Genomic DNA, 23,077 nt, shown 5'->3' on the forward strand with positions numbered 1-23,077 from the left:
AAGGGCTCACTGGCACTGCGGACTAAGGCCTTCCGTTGTCTCCTTTCTTAAACTTCCTTGTAAGGTCACAACGGGCTGTCAACTGGTGGAGTGGGCGTGCAGTTGTTGAATATCCTTCCACGAACCTCCTATAGTATCCTGTAAACCTGAGGAAAGACTTCAACTCCCGGACATTAGATGGAGTGGGCCAGGGCCTGACTGCCTTAATTTTATCGGGATCAGTGCTTACTCCAGCCCCGACTTTCGGAAGGGCGGATGATGTCACGGTCCATCAACTCCCTCGGATGTCTTCTCACATCTAAGTAACCTGCGGGGGCGATGTTCCGTGACCTCACACGGAAGGGCGAGTCGTCAGAAAGGCGGATTTGGTGTTTGACTGCTGAAGTGCAGCCAATATCCAAATCACCTCTGGAGAACACCTGCAACCTCTCCCGTAAGAGCCGGGTGACCCATTCTTTTGTCTCTTCTGGAATTGGCGAACCCTTGAAGTCAAATTCAAGTGGTTGCTCCTCTGGGACCTCAATATTTGTGCAACTGGCCTGATGTCTAGGGGATGTGACTTTCTCATCCAATTTATCTGGGTGTAAGGACCGAAGCTCCTCCACAGCATAAGCATGGGCGATGGTGATACCTTCTGGGAGAATGATATCATGCTCGGACTCATTCTTCACCATCATTGCCACCTTGCTTCCAGAATTTGGGGAAATGACGTCTACTGTCCGTTGGACGACCAGACCACCAGGGGAAAAACAGCCTTCATCGGCCTCAACCATAATCACTGCCTCCGCCTGGAATGGGTTATCATTTGAGCCTTGTAGTTCTACATGGTTGCCCCTCTTTATCGACACAGGACCGCTGAGAAGCTGAACATCTGATACTTTGCCGTCTGGCCTAGTTGTCATGGCAGAAGATTAAATCTGGAGGTAGGCTGCCATCCAAGCGCTGGTTACCTGTAACTTCTGGAGGAAGTTTGGGCCAGCTTCTTGTTTGCAGTTTTCCAACAGCCTCCCAACAATGCTGGTGTTCGTGCCTAGAAAGAGAGGTGCTTGGTTGCTGCCATCTCGGCTGGGGGTGACCAGTGCCAACGTCGTGGTTTCCATGTCAACTCCAGCCGTCTCTTTTGTGAATCGCACTTTCACCTCTATGTACCCTAGGTAAGGCACCGATTGTCCACTAGCTCCTACCACAAGAAGATTGGTGATGGGCTATAGTGGATGATGACGAAGATGAGTCCTGTAAAAGGACTCAGCGATGCACGCTACCTGGGACCCAGTATCCATAAGGCATGGGACTTCAGTACCCTCTATCTCAGCAGTAAGAATGGCCGGGTTGCCCACCAGTTTCTTCGGTAGCCCTTGGAGGGGGTTACTGCTCATGCTGAGGGAGAGGGTAGTCTTCCTGGATACTTCTCGCCTTATAGGACTTGGTATACTCTTGGCCGCAAGTTGTCCCGCTACTGGTGGCCACTGTCGTTTCCCGAACCGCGGGGAGGCTGAGAGCGTGCTATCATCTGTTGCTGGACCCTCTCTGCGTCCCTGGGATTCGTGCAGCCTTCCATTCTGTGTCCTAATTGGCCACAGTTGAAGCACACCATGGGTCTCTTTCGTGGGGCTCTTGTAGGATAGCGCGGAGCAGGTCTAGGCGTAACACTTGGAGGGGATGCCAAGGCAGCAGACAGTTGCTGTTGAAGCTGAGCAACCACCTCCTCCAAGTGTTTTACTCGGTGGTCCTCCCTCACAACAGTGGACTGGGCCATCACTGCAGCCCGCTTAGCTGCTGGCATCTCCTTCTTATCAGTTTTCCTCCGACTGTCCTTCTCCAACACCCGTTGTTCTTCCCGCTGGACTTCGCGTAGCAGATCAACGAAATTGGGAGCCAGGTTCCGCCGCTTTAGATCAAGCTTCATCAGTAGCTCCTCATTATAAAGGTAGCCACGGCAGAACTGCTGCACCCGCACATTGTTCACTTGCTGAATATTAACACCATCGGCCTCCACTACACGGGTCAGTTGCTGATGTAATCGGGTGAGATAGTCAGAGGCTGTCTCACCTTCTGCCTGGAAGCACTCCCTATAGCGCAAGAACAATTCATCGCCATCTACGGTTGTTCCATACGCCTTTTTGTAGCCCATCCAGTCATTCCTCTGCTGTAACCGAGCTTCCCAGGGCCCAGATGATGTTACTGGCTGGTGGTAGTATCGATTCGACAATTCTGCTCAATTTCTCAGCCTATGTGATACTATCATCATCCAGAAGAAGACGGGCTGGCCGCTTCCAGCTTTCATAGTCCAGTTCCCCGCTTGGGACTGGGACTTTGCCGGAGAACAGGCGGAGTCATCGGCGATGTGAAGAAAGAACATGCTTTATGGTAGGTTCAGCATCGGTGGGTTTGGCCGATTGGCTTGGGGGCATCTGTATGTTATCAAGACTCTTGCCATGTTCTTCCAAAAAATCATCCAATGCCTGCTTAAAATCACTATTCTGCTCAATCTTAGCCTCTGTCTCGGGCATGACTTAAATGATGTATAACAAACAATACACAATGTTAAGAACACAAGAGGGAAATAAGCACAAGCTCTTAATGTAGGCAAAATATTAATTTTGGATCTCGCTAATTGATCTATTTGGTTTGACTGTGGGTTGCTAATACAATCTGTATTTAACGATTCGACCCAATCCGGGTGGTGCCTCCAAATTTTGTCACAGGTCTTTCCTGAATGGAAATCCTTTTTTAATGATATTACCGGTTCACGGCTGTCAAGCAAGATCCAATATTAATGAACAACACTTATTAAATGGAACACACATCAAAAGAATCATCGGAATGATAAGCGGCGATCCGGATTTGTATACACGAAAAGTTCACACGAACGCGCAGGCGCAAACTTCAGTTCATTAGATGATGATAGGAAGTCGCGGATGGACACAGAAGAAAGTATACTAGAAGAGATAGGTTGCAGGTTCGGAGCTTGGTTGCAAAACACAGGAACAGCTGATTGGTATGGCGGGGAAGGTTGACGCTCCTACGGCTCTCAAGACTGGAACTCCAATACTACTGGAGGTAGTACTGGACTCGGTCCTCTTGTCTGGCTGACGTCCATGGGCGTCGCCAGGATTTTTTCTAGAGGGGGGCCCAAAAAAATTTTGTCAAAAAATGCTTGTATTTCTCAACACATTCCCGATTTATCAGTTTTAGAGGGGGGCAGGGACATTTTGCCCCCCCCCCCTAACACATTAAATTTACACCACTTTGCCTTCGCGCCTCTTTTTCTTTTCTTTTTCTTTTTTTTCTTCCTTTTTTTTTTTTTTTTGTTGGCTTTTCCAGGGGGGGGGCAAGTGCCCCCCCTTGCCCCCCCCCTCGCGACGCCCATGCTGACGTCAAACCTATTTCGGAAGAAATAGTTGAAACAGGCTCATGTAGGAGGTGAGGTGGCATTGATCCTGATTGTTCAACGGCTGAAGTCAGAATGCCCAACAAAATTATAAACTAAACCTAAAATAATAAAGAATAACTAAACCAGAAAATAATACAAAATAATCAAAGATAAAATATTCACTAACTATAAGAGAAAACTAAACCTTACAGAATGATCTTATTTTGAATGGAAAACAAAATAAAAGTAAAACAAACAAAATAGCCCTTGGCTTAGGGTTCAATCAAAAGTCACTTCAGGCTGACCTGAATCAAAAAGGTAACTGACATTAAAAAAATCTGTCAACTGAAACAACCAACAGGCTAAACAGATGGTCCAGATATTTGAAGCAAATACCTAAAAAGACAAACGACTTAAAGAACAAGTAAGGAACTCCTTAACAGTAAAGTGTGCTTACTGAAAAATGAAGGAAATTGGAGCAAGCCATAAAACATAATGAATAAGGCTAACGTCAAAGTAATTTCACATCAACCTTGGATGGGTAAACAGTTCACCAAGTGCAGTAGTTAGTTGCCTCTTCTGGGAATTATAACTTTACAACCTTTCTACAGACCAGGCTAACTCTAGTGGCTTTGAGGTCAATCACACTAAGTCCTTTTCTTTGTTTCTTCTTATATATTGCTATTAAAGAAATGCATGTCCAAACTGCACTGGTCACTGCCTTAATTCATATTCCCAAGGTTTAGAATCCTCTCGGATACAGAATATTATCAATCGAATGAAATAATTGTATTGAAGAAGTTCAATGGAATTATGAGAGAAACGAACATAATGATTAGTTCTCAATTAATGATACATCCTTAGATCTTATTGTGTTTTTTCAATGAAAAAAGACCAAAAAGTCAGCACAGAGCAGATATACTACAACTACATAATCAAAATCAAGAATACATATGCTATCTAATATCAATAAGAATATCGTACGTAATCAGTGACTGAATAATCCCAATGAATTATCAAACTAAGTAAGAAAGAATCCTCTAAGCAATAACACTAAACTATCAACTATAGAAGGAATGGTAACCCTTGCTAAACAACTAGAAATACTAAAATGAAATCTTGCTATCAAATACCAATTTACCATGAGGGTAACTCAATAAAGCAACACACTACATTATTATTAAGCACATCATAAGAAAACAAAACAGAATTCGGGAACTCGCCTATTTCAGAAGAAATAGTTGAAACAGGCTCATGTAGGAGGTGAGGTGGCATTGATCCTGATTGTTCGACGGCTGAAGTCAGAATGCCCACGACCACCTACACGAGGCCTAGTCCCAAATTCAAAGGGTCAAACAGCTAGGTCAAGTCCAAGACAGGGGTAGCCTTGACCAAGGCTATCAGCTTGTTCCCATATGAGCATGTTCCCGCTACTGCACACAGCGCGCGCCGCGACACACTTGTTGTACTATACCGTTAGTCTCAACAACCCTTGCATGTGCCTTGTGTGCATGTACGTACACCCCACATACACTTCCGCAAACAGCTGTACAGTGAGTCGAGGCGGAGGATAGCCTTGACGCAACCGTGGCAAATTCCTTATGTGTTTCTTTATATTTTCGGCCAAACTCGGCCGAGAATTTCTGATGCGCATATATTACACGATATCCAATCAAAGCCCGTAAACTTTGACCTGCTACATACATATTCATGAACCCTGCAAATTACCGTAAACACCATGTATGTTCACTCAAAAATAAATATCCAGGTATTTCAATCCCATTTTAAACCATTTCTCCAGTTTTATTCCAAACAAATGAAATATGAAGGAACACTTGTTCAAAATGATGATACTATTTCCAATGTATTGCGAATTGGACAGTTCAAGACGTACCGCCAACGCTTATTGTCGGTGCAACAGCGTACATTATCGCCGCTACTCTTGGCGTGACATTCTGACAGCGAATTTAGGGAACAGGTCAACTCGGACCCAGGTCAAATCGTACACATTTTATCGAATGCAGGTTAACTCGTATCTATAAATCCTGTCGCAACTGTAGGAATTAACTGCAAGAGACGAGCTATTGACTTTGGGATGGAAATATACAAAACTGTCATATAGGGACTTGGTGAATAAAATCTCTCCCTGAATTCGTACCATGTGCAACATATTTCTCATACGTACGACACATGTATTTTAACGCGTACGTACGAATTGTATGTCACACCTACGACATGTACGTATGACATGTAAGTCGTAAGTATAACATATAAATCGTAGGTTTTTATACATACGAGTTGCATTAAATATGTCGTACGTACGAGATACAAGTCGCACACATGCGACATATATCGTACCCTGTCGACTCGACATATCAGATCGTACATAGGCCTATATGTCGTACCTGCACCTGTCAACATTATTTCATATGTTTGATATGTCATACCCTGGCGACATATTATGTCGTACCCTGTCGGTATATTAGTCGTACTCTGTCAACATATATACCGTAATTTCCTGCGGATAAGACGCGTCTTATCTGACTTTCTAGACCACAAAAACATCGCTGCGCCTTATCTACAGGTGCGCCTTATCTGGTGTCGCTTGAGTTCAAAGTGACGGTCTTTGTGTGAAGAATTCTTTACATGCCGCAATCAATAGTGCGGTCAACCAAGGCTCAACTCTCCAGACATTGTGACCGTATTTTCATTCCAACAATGCCGCAATGCGTTGATCCCCCTTAGTGATCGTGCTTTCGTTCCAACAATGCCGTCATACAAACGTTTTTCTTTGTGGCCGTTGTATTAGTCACCGGTAGAGGGCGCAACATCTGGCTCGGAGGGACTGGGCAAGTCTACGAATCTGATCCAGCGTGCGTGTTGCAATATCTTCAGACAGTGCGTGGACCATCGTTTTTGGCCGCTGATTGGGCCGCACTGCATTAACAAAAGGCCAAGGAAGGCCAGGATCGGAAACCGCAAGCAAGCATGCACAGCTTTTCTTCATGGCTCTACATGTGTCCAGCCAATGTGGTTACGGTTTAATTCATCCTCCGAATAGTGTGATCATTCTAAGGCAACACAATGGCCCCTTTGTGGCGATGTACCGACACCGGGTGACGCCTGGTGTTCTTCTGTGTGTGGTCAAACATGCGTCTTATGCGGCGGTGCGCCTTATCTGTTGGCGTTTGAATTTTTTGGGGGTGATTTTAGGGACCTGCGCCTTATCCACCGCGCGCCTTATCCGCAGGAAATTACGGTATGTCGTACCCTGTCGATATATTAGTCGTACTGTTCTTTTTCCTCCATGATACTACATATAACTTATAAGTCGTTCATACAAGTTCAAATCAGTCTTAAGTTAGCTGAAGGAGAGACAATTTTTTTCCCATATCCCCTTGACAGCCTAGTAGAAATACCCCCAAAAGTCAGCGGTAGATATACTCAATAGTGTGAGCGCTTTTTTTGGCCGCTGACCAAGCAAGCGCAGCGTGTCTTACCGCATAGCGCAGCCCAGCTGGTGCCTCACAGTAAATGTTGACGGTGACATCGTTTTTGCCGGCGTGCGGTTTGTACCGTTCGTCGTTTTGTGAAAAGTCTAATTTTTCATACTTTTCATTTCATTTTCGACCCAAACTATGTATAACTATGTAAATATTATTCTACTATTATATAAGATTTCAAGGTTTTTTTTTACAATAATTATTGTTACCGCAGGCCATGTGGTTTATAAACCTTTGGTCGCATTATGCAATTTAATAAATATTCATTTTTTTGTCAGCCATTATCCAATGAGAGAAGACTATTTACCATAGCGCGTACTAATTATCATATTGAGCCTACATGGTTGCGTCAAGGCTATCCTCCGGCTTGACTTACTGTACGGCTGTTTGCGGAAGTGTGTGTGGGGTGTACGTACATGCACGCATAGCACACACAAGGGTCGTTGAGGCTAACGGTATAGTACAACTAGTGTGTCGCGGCGCGTGCTGTGTGCGGTAGCGCATGTAGCGGGAACAAGCTCGTATGGGAACAAGCTGATAGCCTTGGTCAAGGCCAAGACAGGGGCAATAAATAATGGGTCGCCAACCTTGTCCGCACCAAAATGGAAAATTTTGGAGGTGTGGTACTTACATTTCTGTTTAATGTATGTGTCTCCATTATTAAAATAAATAAAAAATTTAATCTGCATAATAAGTTTACATGACATTGTAACATTTTATTGTGTGGAACTGTATGAAGGCAACATTGAAATGAACTAGTGCAGGGCCAGTTGAAAATGTGCCTGTTCGCAAGGGCGGCTCCAGAACACAATTTTTTGGGGGGCCAAAAAAGATTTTGGCAATCTTGGACGCCCCATTGTCCCTAATCCTCTTTCCTTTGTTTGTACTCTCAGCTCTCATTGGTTTTGTACACAATTTGAGATCGGGGACGTTCGGTCAATCGTGGATGTATTGTTTGCGCCCCAATTCTTTTGTCCTACGTCCACGATTGCCGGTGTTTACATACTCACACACACACACCCAAGTTTACGTTACATACCAAGTGTGGACTTTCCATTGCTTTCGTGTAGTTAAGAAAAACCAGTGAAAAAACTCATTTTTCTCAAACTGTGAAAACTCTTTCAACCCAATTTTTTTTCTATGCTTCCCTTTAGTGTTTCTCTTCATTCTGCTACGGATAAACCTAACCCAAAAATGCCTCTAAACCTGTTTTCCAGAAATGGGGAAACACTGTGTGGACTTGCCCAAGTCCGCACAGTGTCTCCTCTACCTGGTTTATGTGGACATCTTTTGTTCGGAAGTCCACACAGTGAATGTAATGCCTGTACACACAGTCGTTTTTTGCTATGCTTCCGAGGATTGGCTTTGTGTTTTCCTTTGTCCCTGTAATATAACACTCTCCCATAGACTAAGCACACAAACCTGCGTTCGAGGACAATAGGCACCTTCCTTCGAGGATCAATGGCCCCTTTGTGCTCCTTTTGTTGTCTGTCCTCAGGCGTAATGCCATGCAGGAACACCCACCCACCCACGCACACACAGATTCCTGGAATTATAGTAAGGATGTTTATACTTACTATAAACAAACAAACAAACATGAAAAACGGCTAAGTATCTCGTTTGAACGACTTGTTACGTCATTGAAATGACTTGTTTAGACAACCTTTATGTCTTGTTTAAACACCTGATTGTGCAGGCCACAAAAGACGTGTACAATGTCTATGGGAGTTTGTGGCGACAAAAAGGAGAAAGAAAAAAAAAAGAAAAAAAAAAGGCTTGTCCACAACTGCGTGGAAAAGCATTTGATATTACCAACAGCTACTAAATCCAAAATATACACATAACACAAATTCAAAGGTTGTTACAGTTGATGTTCTGTTCATTTGCAGAACTTAAGTTTAACTGTCATTTTTATTTTTATAAAAATCAAATTTTGATCTCCTCCCCCTCCCTCCCTATTGCACATTGCACATTCAGGATACTAACAAAGCATTTAACTAACTTTTCGTTTTTGTTTTTAATATGACAGACATTTAACCTGCACAACAGGAGATTTGAACATGCCTACTGCTGAAGAAGAGGAGTCTTTAAAAGAACTGGTAAGAAACATATTACGCAAACCAATACCTCATTTTCATTTGTTGAACAGCCCCTCAACAACACCGGTTATGTAAGTTTTGGTTACTGGCTATGTAATTTTCCTTGAGGTTTACCTCCCTTTCGTGTCACTTCTAAACACTTATGTGTCATGAATTCAATAAAAGTCTTTAGAGGGAATATGTATACAACACTTGCACGTATTAAACCATGAGAGTACCAAATTATTATAAAATACCTCACTTGATAAGTAAACAATATTCCCAGGCATCCCGTAAAATTAGTACAACCGGTATTCTGTCATTTTCAGGAAAATATGGGTTTTGTACATTTCTTTATAACACTGGTTGACCATTAGTCAACATTTTGTTTGAAATTGGTTACACGTCAAAGAACAGGCGCAAGGGAGCAGGCCAGCTACATGTAGTCTGGTTTCTTGACCTGAACATTTTCTGTGTCTATAAATTGTTCCGTCTGGTCAGGGAACCAGATTGCAATGAAGCCAGCGACGTGATTAGTCGACTTCATACGCACCCCTTCATGGCCATACAAAAGTAGGTGGTCAACTCCAAGTCAAACATGAAGGTGGACAGAAGGCAAAAACGTTGGTTATACTGGGAAGGTTAGATTTCCGTGATCCTTTGTTCTGACATAAAATTATTCATTACTTATTAAACTGGACTGTGTCTGATGAAATGGTTGTCGGCCCAACCCTTCTGCATACATGTAACTCAACAAAACGCAACAAACACCTTGACCTCTGGTTGAATTTGGATTTTTCCCCCCCATAAATTACAAGTACTCTTTACACCCTGTACTGTAGCACACCAACACCAACCAAAGAACTCAGAATGAGCAAAATCTGTCCTGTTTATACCCTATGAACTGCATCTTGCGTGAAAAACAATACACACTACTAGCCTAACCACGCCCACGGTTCTAAAATTGCAATAATATCCCTTACATTCTCCAAAATTAAACAGCAGAATCATACAAAATATCATACAAAAAAATCTTGAATCAATCTTCAACACATTGTGTAAATGTAAACTGCCCTAAAATGTGAATAATTGCACAGAATTCCCCCTTAATACTATTAAATGAATTAATACAATCATAAAATGTGTTCTAAAAACTACATGGTAATACCAAGGCGTGACAATCTGGGGTCCTACTTGGGTGTGGCTAGGCGGCTATGGACGTCTATAGGCACGGAGAGTGAACTCCTATCCTGCGGAGAGCAGTGGGCTAGTCTGGCCCAAGCCATCTGCGGAGAGCAATGGGCTAGTCTGGCCCAAGCCACCTACGGAGAGCAATGGGCTAGTCTGGCCCAAGCAATCTACGGAGAGCAATGGGCTAGTCTGGCCCAAGTCACCTACGTAGAGCAATGGGCTAGTCTGGCAAAAGCCATCTACGGAGAGCAATGGGCTAGTCTGGCACAAGCCATCTTAGGAGAGCAATGAGCTACTCTGGCCCAAGCCACTTACGGAGAGGCTAGGCGGCTATGGACGTCTGTAGGCACGGAGAGTGGACTCCGATCCTGCGGAGAGCAATGGGCTAGTCTGGCCCAAGCCATCTGCGGAGAGCAATGGGCTAGTCTGGCCCAAGTCACCTACGTAGAGCAATGGGCTAGTCTGGCACAAGCCATCTACGGAGAGCAATGAGCTACTCTGCCAAAGCCACTTACGGAGAGGCTAGGCGGCTATGGACGTCTGTAGGCACTGAGAGTGGACTCCAATCCCACAGAGAGCAATGGGCTAGTCTGGCCCAAGTCACCTACGTAGAGCAATGGGCTAGTCTGGCCGAAGCCATCTACGGAGAGCAATGAGCTACTCTGGCCCAAGCCACCTACGGAGAACAGTGGGCTAGTCTGGCTCAAGCCATATACAGAGAGCAATGAGCTGGTCTGGCTCAAGCCATCTACGGAGAGCAATGAGCTAGTCTGGCCCAAGCCATAAACGAAGAGCAATGAGCTAGTCTGCCCCAAGCCATCTACGGAGAGCAATGAGCTACATGTAGTCTGGCTCAAGCACTCTACGGAGAGCAATGAGCTAGTCTGGCTCAAGCCATCTCTGGAGAGCTCTTGACTTGGAACATCGAAGGAGACCATCAGAGAAAGTGAGCTAAAAGTGGGCTCACTATACCAGCATTGTCTTGACTTTGCTCTTGAGACGATTCGGCGTTGACTACCGAAACATTACAGTTGTGGGGCGACACACAGAACAGCAGTGAAGGGAAGTGGACCGAAGCCCCCCGGCTGACCCCGTGGTAGTAGTTTGGCGTTTGTGACACGAGGGTAGTTGAACCCAGCCTTACGGTATATGCTCGTCAAAACCAAAAAAATACAATACAGTGTGCAGTGATGAAGGCCGCTAGAATTGTAATACATCTGTGTACTGCATACTCAAGGTGTGCCTAATCCTCAGGTGGACTGCAGGCTCTAAGCGTGCCTAATCTTAAGCTTACTAAATATGTATATGAATCTCTTACATATTATAGCATAGTTTATATGTGTACAGGGTTCTAGCCAGGCATACAATAGGATATCGGGCCGATACGCTTCGAAAAAAATCCGATACGCTTGAAGTTAGCCGATATGCTATCGATATGCTTCACATTTTCCGTGGCAAAAAAAAAACTTTCCAAGGTTTTCTCGCTACTTTTGGAAATCATCGGTTTGTCTGCACAGTATCATGAGCCACAACATAAAGACTTAGCCACCAGACATCACTTCTAAGTTCTTGGTGATTAATTACAACTTACAGTTACAAGATTTATCTCAAGAACAAACCTGCCACAGTGCCAGCATTTATATGTCACGTTCGGCCTTGCCTTGTCTGAATTACGCGGCGCGGCATTTATCACACACACAGGAGCCATGTACACATCAGCGCGGCGTGGCCTAGGCATTGCACCGGCAGCGGAGCCTATTCATTGTGTGCGGTGCACACGGTGCCGATGCAGTATGGGCCGTCAATGCACCAGTTCATGCGCCGCGCTACTGCTGCACTGCACTGCGCAGGGCCGGACGCAGCGTCTAGGACGATACCATTTGTGGCAGCACAGGGGATGCCTTTTCTCATCTCGCCAATCATGATCATCTTAGTCACGCTTTGATTAGTATTTCTTCATGTTTCAACCACTTTTTGCAATTTTCTTGTTTTGGGCTACGAAGAAAAATTGACTCATTCTACATCTTACATATTTTTTAAACTTTTGTTTTTGGGTTTGGTAGCTTTGGTTGTCTGTTTAAACGCTTTGGTCAGAATAATACCATTAGAAAGTGATACATGTATTGTTTTGTCTACCCTGCGTGGATTATTTCCCCTGACCCATGTCTGATCTCGTGGCCGGCTGGCCCAATGCAACATAATCATTTTCTTCTTTGTCTTAAGCGTTTTAAATAAATAAACTAGCATTAAGAACACTGCAAGATAGGAAATTCCGTAGTTTACTGAGTTTGAAATGGCTTTAAATTCGAAGGGAGGGAAAATTACAAGTTGGTTCAAACGTGTACGTGCCCAGCCGGAGGATAATAATACAGATGCAGATGTCAGCAAGTCATCAAATAGTTCAGACGACTGTCTTGGCAGTGAAAATGCCAGCAGCTCCACCTCGCAGACCAGCAGCAGCAGCAGCAGCATGAGCGCAAGCCTGACTAAAAGCTTTGACGAGAAGTGGCTGGAGATGTATTGCTGGGTGCTTTGAACACCTGACGGTAAGTTCCAAACAGACCCACATCATTTAATAAATTTATCTCTTAATTTATCCCCTAAAATTAGGAATTAAATAATAAAATAAATGTAGTAGTTATAAAAATTTTAATAATATACACAGGCTAGAAGTCGCCATTTCGAAGAGCAACAATGCTGCCCTAAAAAAGTGCAGAATTTTGATTGAGGGAAATTGTTCCCGAACTTTAAGCAGGTGTCCGTTGCCGGATATCCCACGTACGTGCGTGTCGCAGGTGCCTTATGAAAACCCGACTCCTGTGAAAATCGGACCCCTTTTCCTATTTTGGTGAATCCCTCTCAGGTCACACTGCTATTGATCATACATACGCATGCGTATTACTACCAAAGAGTCGACATTTCACGGAGTCTGATATTCACGCTACACCGGCACCGCGCCTAGCGCTTTAGCGCACACACTTGGCTCGTCACCAGGGTCTTGCGCATGCGTGCCAAGACGTTTTTGTGGAACTCAAAAATGTGTGTTCAGACCAAACAAAAGAGCATTAATAACAATTTTGGAAGGAAAAATGACAATAACCAACAACAATCTTGGCAGGAAATCGGCTAAAACATTTGTTCAACATTTACAATGAAAAATATCTTTGAGAAAAAAAATTAACCAGCAAAATATTGCGCAAGCTGTGATTCAATATCATTCTATTTGCCTTCGGCTCATGTCAGCAAGTTGGTTCGCGCACGTTCTCACGTACATGTACATGTATGTAGGCCGATATAATGTAGGCCTATATGTACATGCACATGTACAATGTACAAAGACAGGGTTACATTGAGACGTTACACTTCAAGTCCTGCATGTGCAGCCCCCGGTACTTGGCACACCTTTTTTTGGGGGGGGGGGTATCAAAATTCAGGCGCCGAATTTACCTCGTGTTTAACAATAATATTGATAGTATACAGACGTGAGACTTTGTCAGAATTAAGACATTTTTAAATCTATGAGAAATACTTTAACAGTGTTGAACGGTATGCATATTCAGAATTTTTTTCAACTGACAATCTCATGCGTGGGTAAAGTTATTAGTAGAACAATTTGAAATAAGTTTAAGGCAAACAAGGTTTTTATGCACTAAAAGTTCAATCGCAATGTATCATTTTTCTGGAAGCATTAAACAAAAAGCATAAGTTCACTATTTTAATTAGTATAATTTGTTAAAAATGAGACAGCACACATTTATTTTGACCTAGTGCATTTGAACATCAAACATTAAGAAATTATTTGATTTTAACAAAAAAATGAATTAAGTTAAATTGTCATACATATTATGTATTTGACAAACAATTTTTGAAATAAATATTTAATAAGTATTCAACACTACAGATCAGGAATAACAAAAGCGTACCTTCCCACTTAAACCCGTCTTAAATCTTAATTAAGACAAACTTTGTGACTTGACAGTAATGTGTTTTTGTTCGCAATAGTTTCAATGCAATTAAAGCAAATCTAATGATGAACTTTTTTTTATAAATTACAACAGGAATGCTTTCCAAACTTTGCCAGAAGCACAATGTTAGAAGCAAATCTGGTTCTGGAGTTTGGACGACAGTGCCCTGTTGCTCCATCTTCAAACAAAGTCTGGATAAACGCAAATCATCCTTGATGCATCAAACTGCTGAGGAAATGGAGTTGAGTTTGAAGCTAGCAGAAAAGACAGGAGGCGTGCAGGAAGCTTTGAGCCAGCAGGTCAACCTACAGAGAACCGCCTTTGTTACAGCTCTTCGGCTACTCTATTGGCTTGCCAAGGAAGAAGTTGCGCATACAACAAAGTTCCCGTCACTGGTGAAACTTGTCCAGCAATGTGGTGTTTCCCATCTGGAACATCTGAGAGTGGTAATTCAGTTTACCTTGATTTATGCTTTATAATAAAATTTATTAAAGGGAATATACATCATTTGCTTTTGCTGTAATTTTCAGAAATGGATGGAATTGGGGGGCTGGAAATATATAGCAAATATATATACACTGACTTTTTTGAGGTTTTGGGTTCGAAAATGCTATAAAAACCAAGAAAAACAATCATTTTCATATAGTCTGGTTCCCTGACTCCATATAAGAAGAAACAGAGCAGTTTACATACATTGGGGAATTGTAAGGTCAGGGAACCAGTCTAGCTGGCTCGTACCCGTTCATAGGTTTGTAATCGATTGCAAACAAGTGCGATGATCAATTGGGGCCAGTATTTGAAAAAAAAGCCAGTGTTTTCCAACGCTGATCGGCCGGTCAGCGTTGGAAATTGATACAAAAATACCACTTTTCTTGAAAATGACAGTATACCAGGTGCCATGATTTTACAGGATGCTTTACACTGTCATTCACTAACAGTCCAGCAAGGTATTTCAAAATGATTTGGTAGTTTTATTTTTTGTTGATTTCAAATGTTGTATTTTCCCTTTAAAATGCTTAGCTTTTAAATTCTTTTAATTATTTTTCTAACAATGCATATTTACTAATTTTCATATCTAAACATAAATACTTTGGAAACCATCTTTTAATAGGGAGATAATGCTTTCTACCAAAGTGAGACAGCACTGCAAGAGATGTTGGAAAATTTGGCTGAAGTCACCAGCAGTGAGATATATGAGGCTATGCAGAGCAGTCCCTTCTTCAGCATCCTGTGTGATGAGACGACAGATGTTTCCGTCCTCAGCCAACTGATCTTCTATGGACGTTTTCTGGATAACCAGGGCCAGGTACGCTCCCCATCCTGCCCAATTACTAACGTTATCAGGCAAAGTAAAGTTGCAGTGAGCATTATACCCCAGTATTATGAAAGCCTGTACATCATGCTCTTGGTAAAAAATATATATATATATATATATATATATCCAATGAAATCGTCTTCTATCACAATTCACAGTGCTCAATACATCTCTGTAGAGCTATAAACATGCATGAATTCAGAATATGAGTTAAACAAACTTTGGCATATCTCTCTTCTGGACAGACTGTTTCGTACCATAAGGCACTCATCAGCAGAATGACGAAAAATAGAATAGAAGTAGCATCTTACCTTATTTCGAATCAAGCGCGCGCACGCGTTACGCGCGTTACGTCATTGAAGTTAGTACGCGTTTACGTCACTGAAGTAAGAACACATCTGTCTCGATACCTGCACTTGGAGACGATTTCGCTTCTCTTATTCAGTGTACCTAGATCTGGCCTACATATGATTATGTACTTCTCTGCTATACACAAATTGCATCTCTTGTTTACGTTAGAGTATGGCAGTGCTTTCTGAACAATGTCCCATTTGATTTCATAGTCTTCCCCCTCGTCCTTTAAGTCCCATATATGTTTACTTAGCTCTGTTTGCGCCCTCTTGCTCTCGGATCTGAATGACTGCTTGTGGTTCGCCAGTCTCGCCTTGAAGGTTGTGGATGTCAGCCCGACGTATGCCTCCTTCCTGCCTTCGCTCGTGACGGTGGCCTGGTACACGATGTTCTTGCTGAGGCACTCCCCGTTCAGCGGGCATTCGGCATTGCGGGGGCAACTGCATGTTCTACCACCGACGTCGTCCTCTTGTTTTACCTTCCGTTTGTTGATTGACTGGATCGTTGCCTTCATGTTCGGCATGCAGCTGTACGATAACTTTACTGTGTTCCGGTTGAGCACTTTGTGAAGCTTATGTTCCTTGGGGAAGCATTTGTCTATTATCTGAAGGAATTTCTTTCCAATGTTGGTACGTACGTTCTTGTTGTATGGCGGGTTGTACCATGTCACCTCCCTTTTTCTAGTCCTTTTCCGTGTGTTATTGCCCGGTGTGTATGTCAACCGATACTTGTGCCCGCTTTTTTGCAGAGCCTCTTGGTAGGCCGGGGCAGCTTTCTCGAATGCCTCCTTGGTCGACGAGATGTTGGAGAGTCGCTTGTTGATTCCCTCTGGTATCTGTTTGATGACGGCGGGTGGATGGTTTGACTGGACATGTACATAGAGAGGTACATTACCTGGTTTCATGTATGGCTTGTACCCTCCCGTTCGCAGGTCTAATGTGATGTCAAGGAAGTTTACTGTTGCCTTGTTTACTGTTGCCATCGTTACCTTTAAGTCATTTTCCCGGAATACTTGGCATATTTCCTTCTTGATGTTTTCTATTTTCTTGGGGGTCTCTTTGAATACTGCCAGACCGTCGTCCCTGTATAGTCCCACTCTATTTCCGTACTTTGGTTTCAGGATCGACAGCATATATGCTACCATCAGCTCGCATGACTCCGCGCCGTCGAAACTGCCCATCGTGACATCGAATTTGCTGTCTGCATTACGCTTTTTCCACGGTACCTGGTCGTTGAATACCACTGTCTGTTTCGCGTGGATGATGATATCTTTCTCCTTGCTGCTAATGTTCTCGTAGTTTTCCGCGAACCCTAGGGCCTTCAGGAGAAGCTTTTCCGTTATCGAGGGGTAGAACTCCACAATGTCAAAATTTATGAAGCTCGATTCTTGCTTGCTTGGGATTTTCTTATACCAGTCCAGTAGCTTTTCCACAGGTTGAATCCCGTCGCGCTTATGACTTTACCGACGATTCTGTCGAGGATCACTTTACTTATATGTCCTATCTCTGATTTGGTTGGGCTGATTAGTCGACATGATGGTTTGTTATCGAAGTTGTCCTTGTGGTCCTTCAAAGTAATGAAGGCTTCCCTCTCTGCCAATTTATCTATGCGGTCGCCCAGTCCAAGACTTTTAGCAATTCTTTTCGCTTCGCGATTGAACGAAGACATAAATACGATTAGGAACGATGATAAGCTTACCGTCAAGGCTGATAAGACTACAAATTATTACAAGATGGGAAAAGATGACTATGTAAATCTTGTCAGGGCGAATGTCACCAAAACATACAAGAAAACCGAGCAAAAGGAAGTAGCGGAAATCAATCGCGAAGCGAAAAGAATTGCTAAAAGTCTTGGACTGGGCGACCGCATAGATAAATTGGCAGAGAGGGAAGAAGAGATAGGACATATAAGTAAAGTGATCCTCGACAGAATCGTCGGTAAAGTCATAAGCGCGACGGGATTCAACCTGTGGAAAAGCACAGACGCCGTACTGGACTGGTATAAGAAAATCCCAAGCAAGCAAGAATCGAGCTTCATAAATTTTGACATTGTGGAGTTCTACCCCTCGATAATGGAAAAGCTTCTCCTGAAGGCCCTAGGGTTCGCGGAAAACTACGAGAACATTAGCAGCAAGGAGAAAGATATCATCATCCACGCGAAACAGACAGTGGTATTCAACGACCAGGTACCGTGGAAAAAGCGTAATGCAGACAGCAAATTCGATGTCACGATGGGCAGTTTCGACGGCGCGGAGTCATGCGAGCTGATGGTAGCATATATGCTGTCGATCCTGAAACCAAAGTACGGAAATAGAGTGGGAGTGCCTCAGCAAGAACATCGTGTACCAGGCCACCGTCACGAGCGAAGGCAGGAAGGAGGCATACGTCGGGCTGACATCCACAACCTTCAAGGCGAGACTGGCGAACCACAAGCAGTCATTCAGATCCGAGAGCAAGAGGGCGCAAACAGAGCTAAGTAAACATATATGGGACTTAAAGGACGAGGGGAAAGACTATGAAATCAAATGGGACATTGTTCAGAAAGCACTGCCATACTCTAACGTAAACAAGAGATGCAATTTGTGTATAGCAGAGAAGTACATAATCATATGTAGGCCAGATCTAGGTACACTGAATAAGAGAAGCGAAATCGTCTCCAAGTGCAGGCATCGAGACAGATGTGTTCTTACTTCAGTGACGTAAACGCGTACTAACTTCAATGACGTAACGCGCGTAACGCGTGCGCGCGCTTGATTCGAAATAAGGTAAGATGCTACTTGTATTCTATTTTTCGTCATTCTGCTGATGAGTGCCTTATGGTACGAAACAGTCTGTCCAGAAGAGAGATATGCCAAAGTTTGTTTAACTCATATTCTGAATTCATGCATATATATATATATATATATAGATTCTGTTTTGTGTGAACACAAAGTGAAATTTTTTTATGTACAGGTGCAAACTAAGTTCTTGGCTATAAAGGACATCCCTAATGGAACTGCCGAAACAGTGACCAACAACATCAACATGTTCATGGATGACAACAAGCTGGAGAGAAGCAAATTTGTTGGATTTGGGTCCGATGGTGCAAGTGTAATGGTGGGCAGTCAGACTGGTGTAAGTAATTCTGCAAGTTTTCACACAAAAAAGCCTTTTGATTGTTTAATTTAAATTATGCTCAACGTTTGATAATTTTACTTGCTGGTCTCGACAAGATTAAAACAAGAATCACCGTGTCTTGTGAACATTCACTGTGTTGCTCACAGACTGGCACTTGTATCAGCCCAAGCATCACATGGGATTACATACCTCACAAAGTTTAAGGTCAACCTGTCGGCACTGTTTTCGTTTTACAGTAGGTCTGCTGTTTGATCTGCTGCCCTGCATGAAATCCAGGTAAAGTCTTTATGACTGTTTCTAAATCTGTCATATTTTATTTAATTTTGCACATACGTGTATACTATATATACCGGTTTTATTTCGTCTGTTTTCCATTGCAGCGTGTCACAAAAGATCCCATCTTGAAAGTTGCCCAGGCAAAGGATGTGAGGTGGCTATCGCACCAGAAAGCTGTGGACACAGTCCGTCAGTGTTTACCATCACTGCTGATCAGCTTAGAGAGAGAGGCCGCAGAGAGAGGGGACCCCAAGGCAGTAGGTCTTGCATCATTCATGAAGACGTACAACTTTGCAGCCACTGTGTCTATGTTGAGTGACGTTCTACCCCATCTCACTAGATTGTCCTTGCTGTTCCAGGTAGTCAAAAAATGCTGTTGTAAATACTTCCAAACAAACTTAAAACAAATTGCAAAAAGGGAAAAAGATGTTTTTTTCCTCTTTAACATATACTAATGTAAAAGTTGTTTTTTTTGCAATTTGACAATTCCACTTCTGTTTTTGTTCAGTTGGACAACTATTTTGTTCATCCCATCTATTTTTCTTTTTCACCACTGAAAACAGAAAACCAATGTGGACTTCACTGTTGTGGACACTGTTGTACATGCAACTATAGCAGCAGTGGAACATCTCCGCGACCACTATGGACAACACATGACAGCTCTGTCGGCGTTTGTTGAAAAGTTGCGCAGTGAGGGAGTGACGGTTCCGCTGAATGCACACCAACAGTTTATTGAACAGGTATAGACATGTACTATTACAGATTTTTAAGCAAGTTACTTTATCAATACATTGTTTTACGTTTATTTATTTCACTAGTTTATGTTATATTTCTTTTGTATTGTTTTCTGAATTTTAATTATTGTCTTTATTGAGGTGTACAATCCATACATAACAAACGTCATGACCAACCTGCAAGACAGATTCCCTGACACTGGACTGCTGAAGAATTTCTCTTGCTTCGATTTCACATCAGCAGATTAGGAAACAGCAATTTCGGCTAATGCCACTGATCTCCAGGTAAGTGTCACGTGCATATATTAATGCCTCTCTCATTGTAATAGAGGATTTTAGGGGAAAGTTTTAGTCCTACTTCAGTTAAACCACTAATTGCAGACCATGCCTTTACCAATATCTTTGTGCTGTAGGAGCTCTGCCAACACTATGCCAGTTTGGTGAGTGAAGATGATGCCATGGCTGAGTGGGATCTTTTGGTCCCTCTTGTGAAGAAGAGGTCAGAAGAGTCATCGACATACAAGGAAACACTCATATTTGTGTCAAAGCAAACAGAGTTGCTGCCAAATCTATCCAAATTGGCATCAATTGCTCTGGTCCTACCAGGTTCGACTGCTGGTAAGTTATACTGGTCAACTGGGGATCTAAGGTGAAATGTTATTGAACAGTTGTACAAAAAGCATATGAGGATGAAAGTGTGAAAACTATATTATACACAATGTCCTGAATTGCACATGCACTCCCAATTATTAACTTTCACTTTTTTAACAACTCCAGACTGTGAGCGTGGCTTCTCCACAATGAAAAGAATAAAGACAGGGGCCAGGAACCGACTTGGAGAGATAACTCTCAACAGTCTTCTGGTCATTGCCATTGAAGGACAAGACTGCTGCTCCTTTGACTACGAGAAAGCCGCCACCATGTGGAGTCAAAGAAAGAAAAGGAGACTGGAAATTAAAAGTTTTTTTTTGCCACCATCATGATCATTATGCCACCATAGGCGATAAAAAGTCATCATTTATAGTCATTAATTCAGTCAACACTTTTATATAAAGAAGGTCCTTGAGACAACAGTAAGAGGTACCTTATATCAGTAATGGAAAACAATGAAGACTTAAGACCAACATTTTTCCTAATCCTTATGGAAAAGGATGTTGTATATAAACAGTTCTCTTATTATCAGGGTTTGACTATAATGACAAAGATTTCATGAAAAGGTAAACTTGGCGTAATAAATGCTTATTGAAGGACATCTAATGCTGACTACTGTGTTTTTTTTCTGGTAATGGAATTTTTTTTTTTTTTAATCCCACATTTAACAGGCCCACTTTCTGCACCATACTGTTTGCTCTTTTTCCATAAATTATGCTTCCAAATGGCCTTAGATTGCACCACAGAGTGTCCAGAATGTCAGAATTGTTCGGGGCCCTTGGGCGGGCCCCGGACCCCACGCCGTAAGGGCTTTCGCGCTTTGCGCTCGCAGGATCCATTCGCCGCAGGCCCCTATCCTTTAATTTCATCCTGGCTAGAACCCTGTATGTGTAGGCAAAAACCCTTAGTGATATAACTACAACAAGGCATGGATTTATCGCAAAATGGACTCAAATACCAGTATGTGGAATAAAAGATAACCAGATTAACCAGAAGAAAAGGCCTGATCTCTAGAAGGAAGTACAAACTGTACGTAAGATTGAACTATGGTTAGGCTGGGCTTAGGGTAATTTCGTCACATGGTACTTCAGGGCTTACACGGGGTACCACCATTTAGCCTCTGCTACAGAAGCGTGGCACAAATATGTCACGTGGTGAACATTCAGCTGTACCTAAGCCGGGATGAGTTATAGATGAAAATTGAAGTGACGTCATGATGATGTCATCATGGGTCATGTGCCGTCATGTTAAAAATGATTAGATTTAATCACTACAAAATCAACCGTGAGCGACCTGAACTTGACGTTTGCGGGAATGGATAGAATAATCCAGGGTCTTCATTGTTTATATTATGTGCAAAATCACTTGAACCTTCCTTCCGGTTGAAACCGGAAGTGCCTTGTAATTTAAAATTGGTGAAAGAAGTGAACTTGCTTTCAATGATGTATGCTCTGGATAAGTTGTTCTTTACCATAAAATTATAGTTATACATAAAAATTGATGTGACGTCATCATGACGTCATCACGTGACATGTGACGTCGTAATTCAAAGCCCTATGAGAATGTAATTACATAGTATATGCCACCATTTATTATAAACAGAACTACACAGCTTCCTTAATGGAACTTTTACTTGAAACTTTACATATCACACGTCACAAAACATTACCGAAACAGCCCTGTGTTTGTCCACAAAAAGTATACATCTAGTTTTTCAATTTTTTTCTTTCTTTACAGTGTTGTGCCAATGGAGTCAAACTAAGCAAGCTTGCGGAGGGGTGTGATGATACAGTAACTTCACTTGAAATGTTTTTCTCTGGATATGAAAATATCACAGGATTGAAGTTTTTCCCAAACTTGACTGCACTTATCCTAATGGGACAAGAAATCACAAAGATGGAAGGACTTTCTACCTGCAACCAGTTAAAAGAGCTATGGATTTGTGAGTGTAAAATTAAGGTAAAGATTACTTCTTTTCATAGTTTAGGCCAAAAAAAATAAATATTCAGTCTCTGGTCAGACCAAAGTTCCGGAATTGACGCGGCCACGCAGCTTTTTTTTTTTTTTTTTTTTTTTTTTTTCTTCAAGCTTGGATTGTACAGACAAGGTGGGGTACTATTTTGTTTTTTTTGGTGTCCTCATGTACATTGGTGTCCTCCATAATTTGCCTTGGTGCTTTCGATCATTTGCCTTGGTGCAATTTCCCATTCCTTGGTGCTCTTTGGTAAAAAACAATTGAGGAGGTGCGGATATAGAGGGCGCTGTTGGAGCTACCGCGGAACATTTTGGAAAAAAAAAGATCGACGCGCATGATTAAAATTGACGCGCGCGCTGACCAGAGACCGACTTATTTTTTTGTGTGGCCTTATTCCCCTCTTAGTCATGTTAGTTGTCATTAGCTAATTTCACAAGTTCACAATGCCAGCTACTAAATGGAACCTGGTAACTTTGGTGTCTACTTCATTCACTTGCCCAAATAGCTACTACATACGCATATTTATTCAGCTGACAGGCTCAAACGCTA

General features: G+C 42.6%; 2 protein-coding genes across 5 annotated transcripts in view; one reads left to right on the forward strand and one right to left on the reverse strand.

The window, feature by feature from the left end:
* Positions 1-23,077, forward strand: part of LOC119723309 (leucine-rich repeat-containing protein 9-like) — a 104,243-nt gene that overhangs the window by 13,329 nt on the left and 67,837 nt on the right. Inside the window, exons 2-9 of one of the 4 annotated variants that reach the window (XM_038193862.1) lie at positions 8,906-8,975; positions 15,222-15,416; positions 18,728-18,889; positions 19,273-19,527; positions 19,732-19,908; positions 20,044-20,187; positions 20,316-20,520; positions 20,680-21,893. In XM_038193862.1, coding sequence (XP_038049790.1) covers positions 8,937-8,975; positions 15,222-15,416; positions 18,728-18,889; positions 19,273-19,527; positions 19,732-19,908; positions 20,044-20,151 — 936 coding nt within the window. In that variant the 5' untranslated portion in view covers positions 8,906-8,936 and the 3' untranslated portion in view covers positions 20,152-20,187; positions 20,316-20,520; positions 20,680-21,893. Of the gene's footprint in view, positions 1-8,899; positions 8,976-13,580; positions 14,557-15,221; positions 15,417-18,727; positions 18,890-19,272; positions 19,528-19,731; positions 19,909-20,043; positions 20,188-20,315; positions 20,521-20,679; positions 21,894-22,290; positions 22,513-23,077 lie in introns of those variants that run through there. The other 3 variants (XM_038193860.1, XM_038193863.1, XM_038193861.1) reach the window with 3 other exon arrangements.
* On the reverse strand, positions 1,454-2,131 carry LOC119723964. Its single transcript, XM_038194885.1, has one exon. The coding sequence runs from the start codon at positions 2,129-2,131 to the stop codon at positions 1,454-1,456; it is 678 nt and encodes a 225-aa protein (XP_038050813.1).

Source organism: Patiria miniata, unplaced genomic scaffold (genome assembly GCF_015706575.1).
Source record: "Patiria miniata isolate m_02_andy unplaced genomic scaffold, ASM1570657v1 HiC_scaffold_17, whole genome shotgun sequence".
Taxonomy (NCBI): Eukaryota; Metazoa; Echinodermata; class Asteroidea; order Valvatida; family Asterinidae; genus Patiria; species Patiria miniata.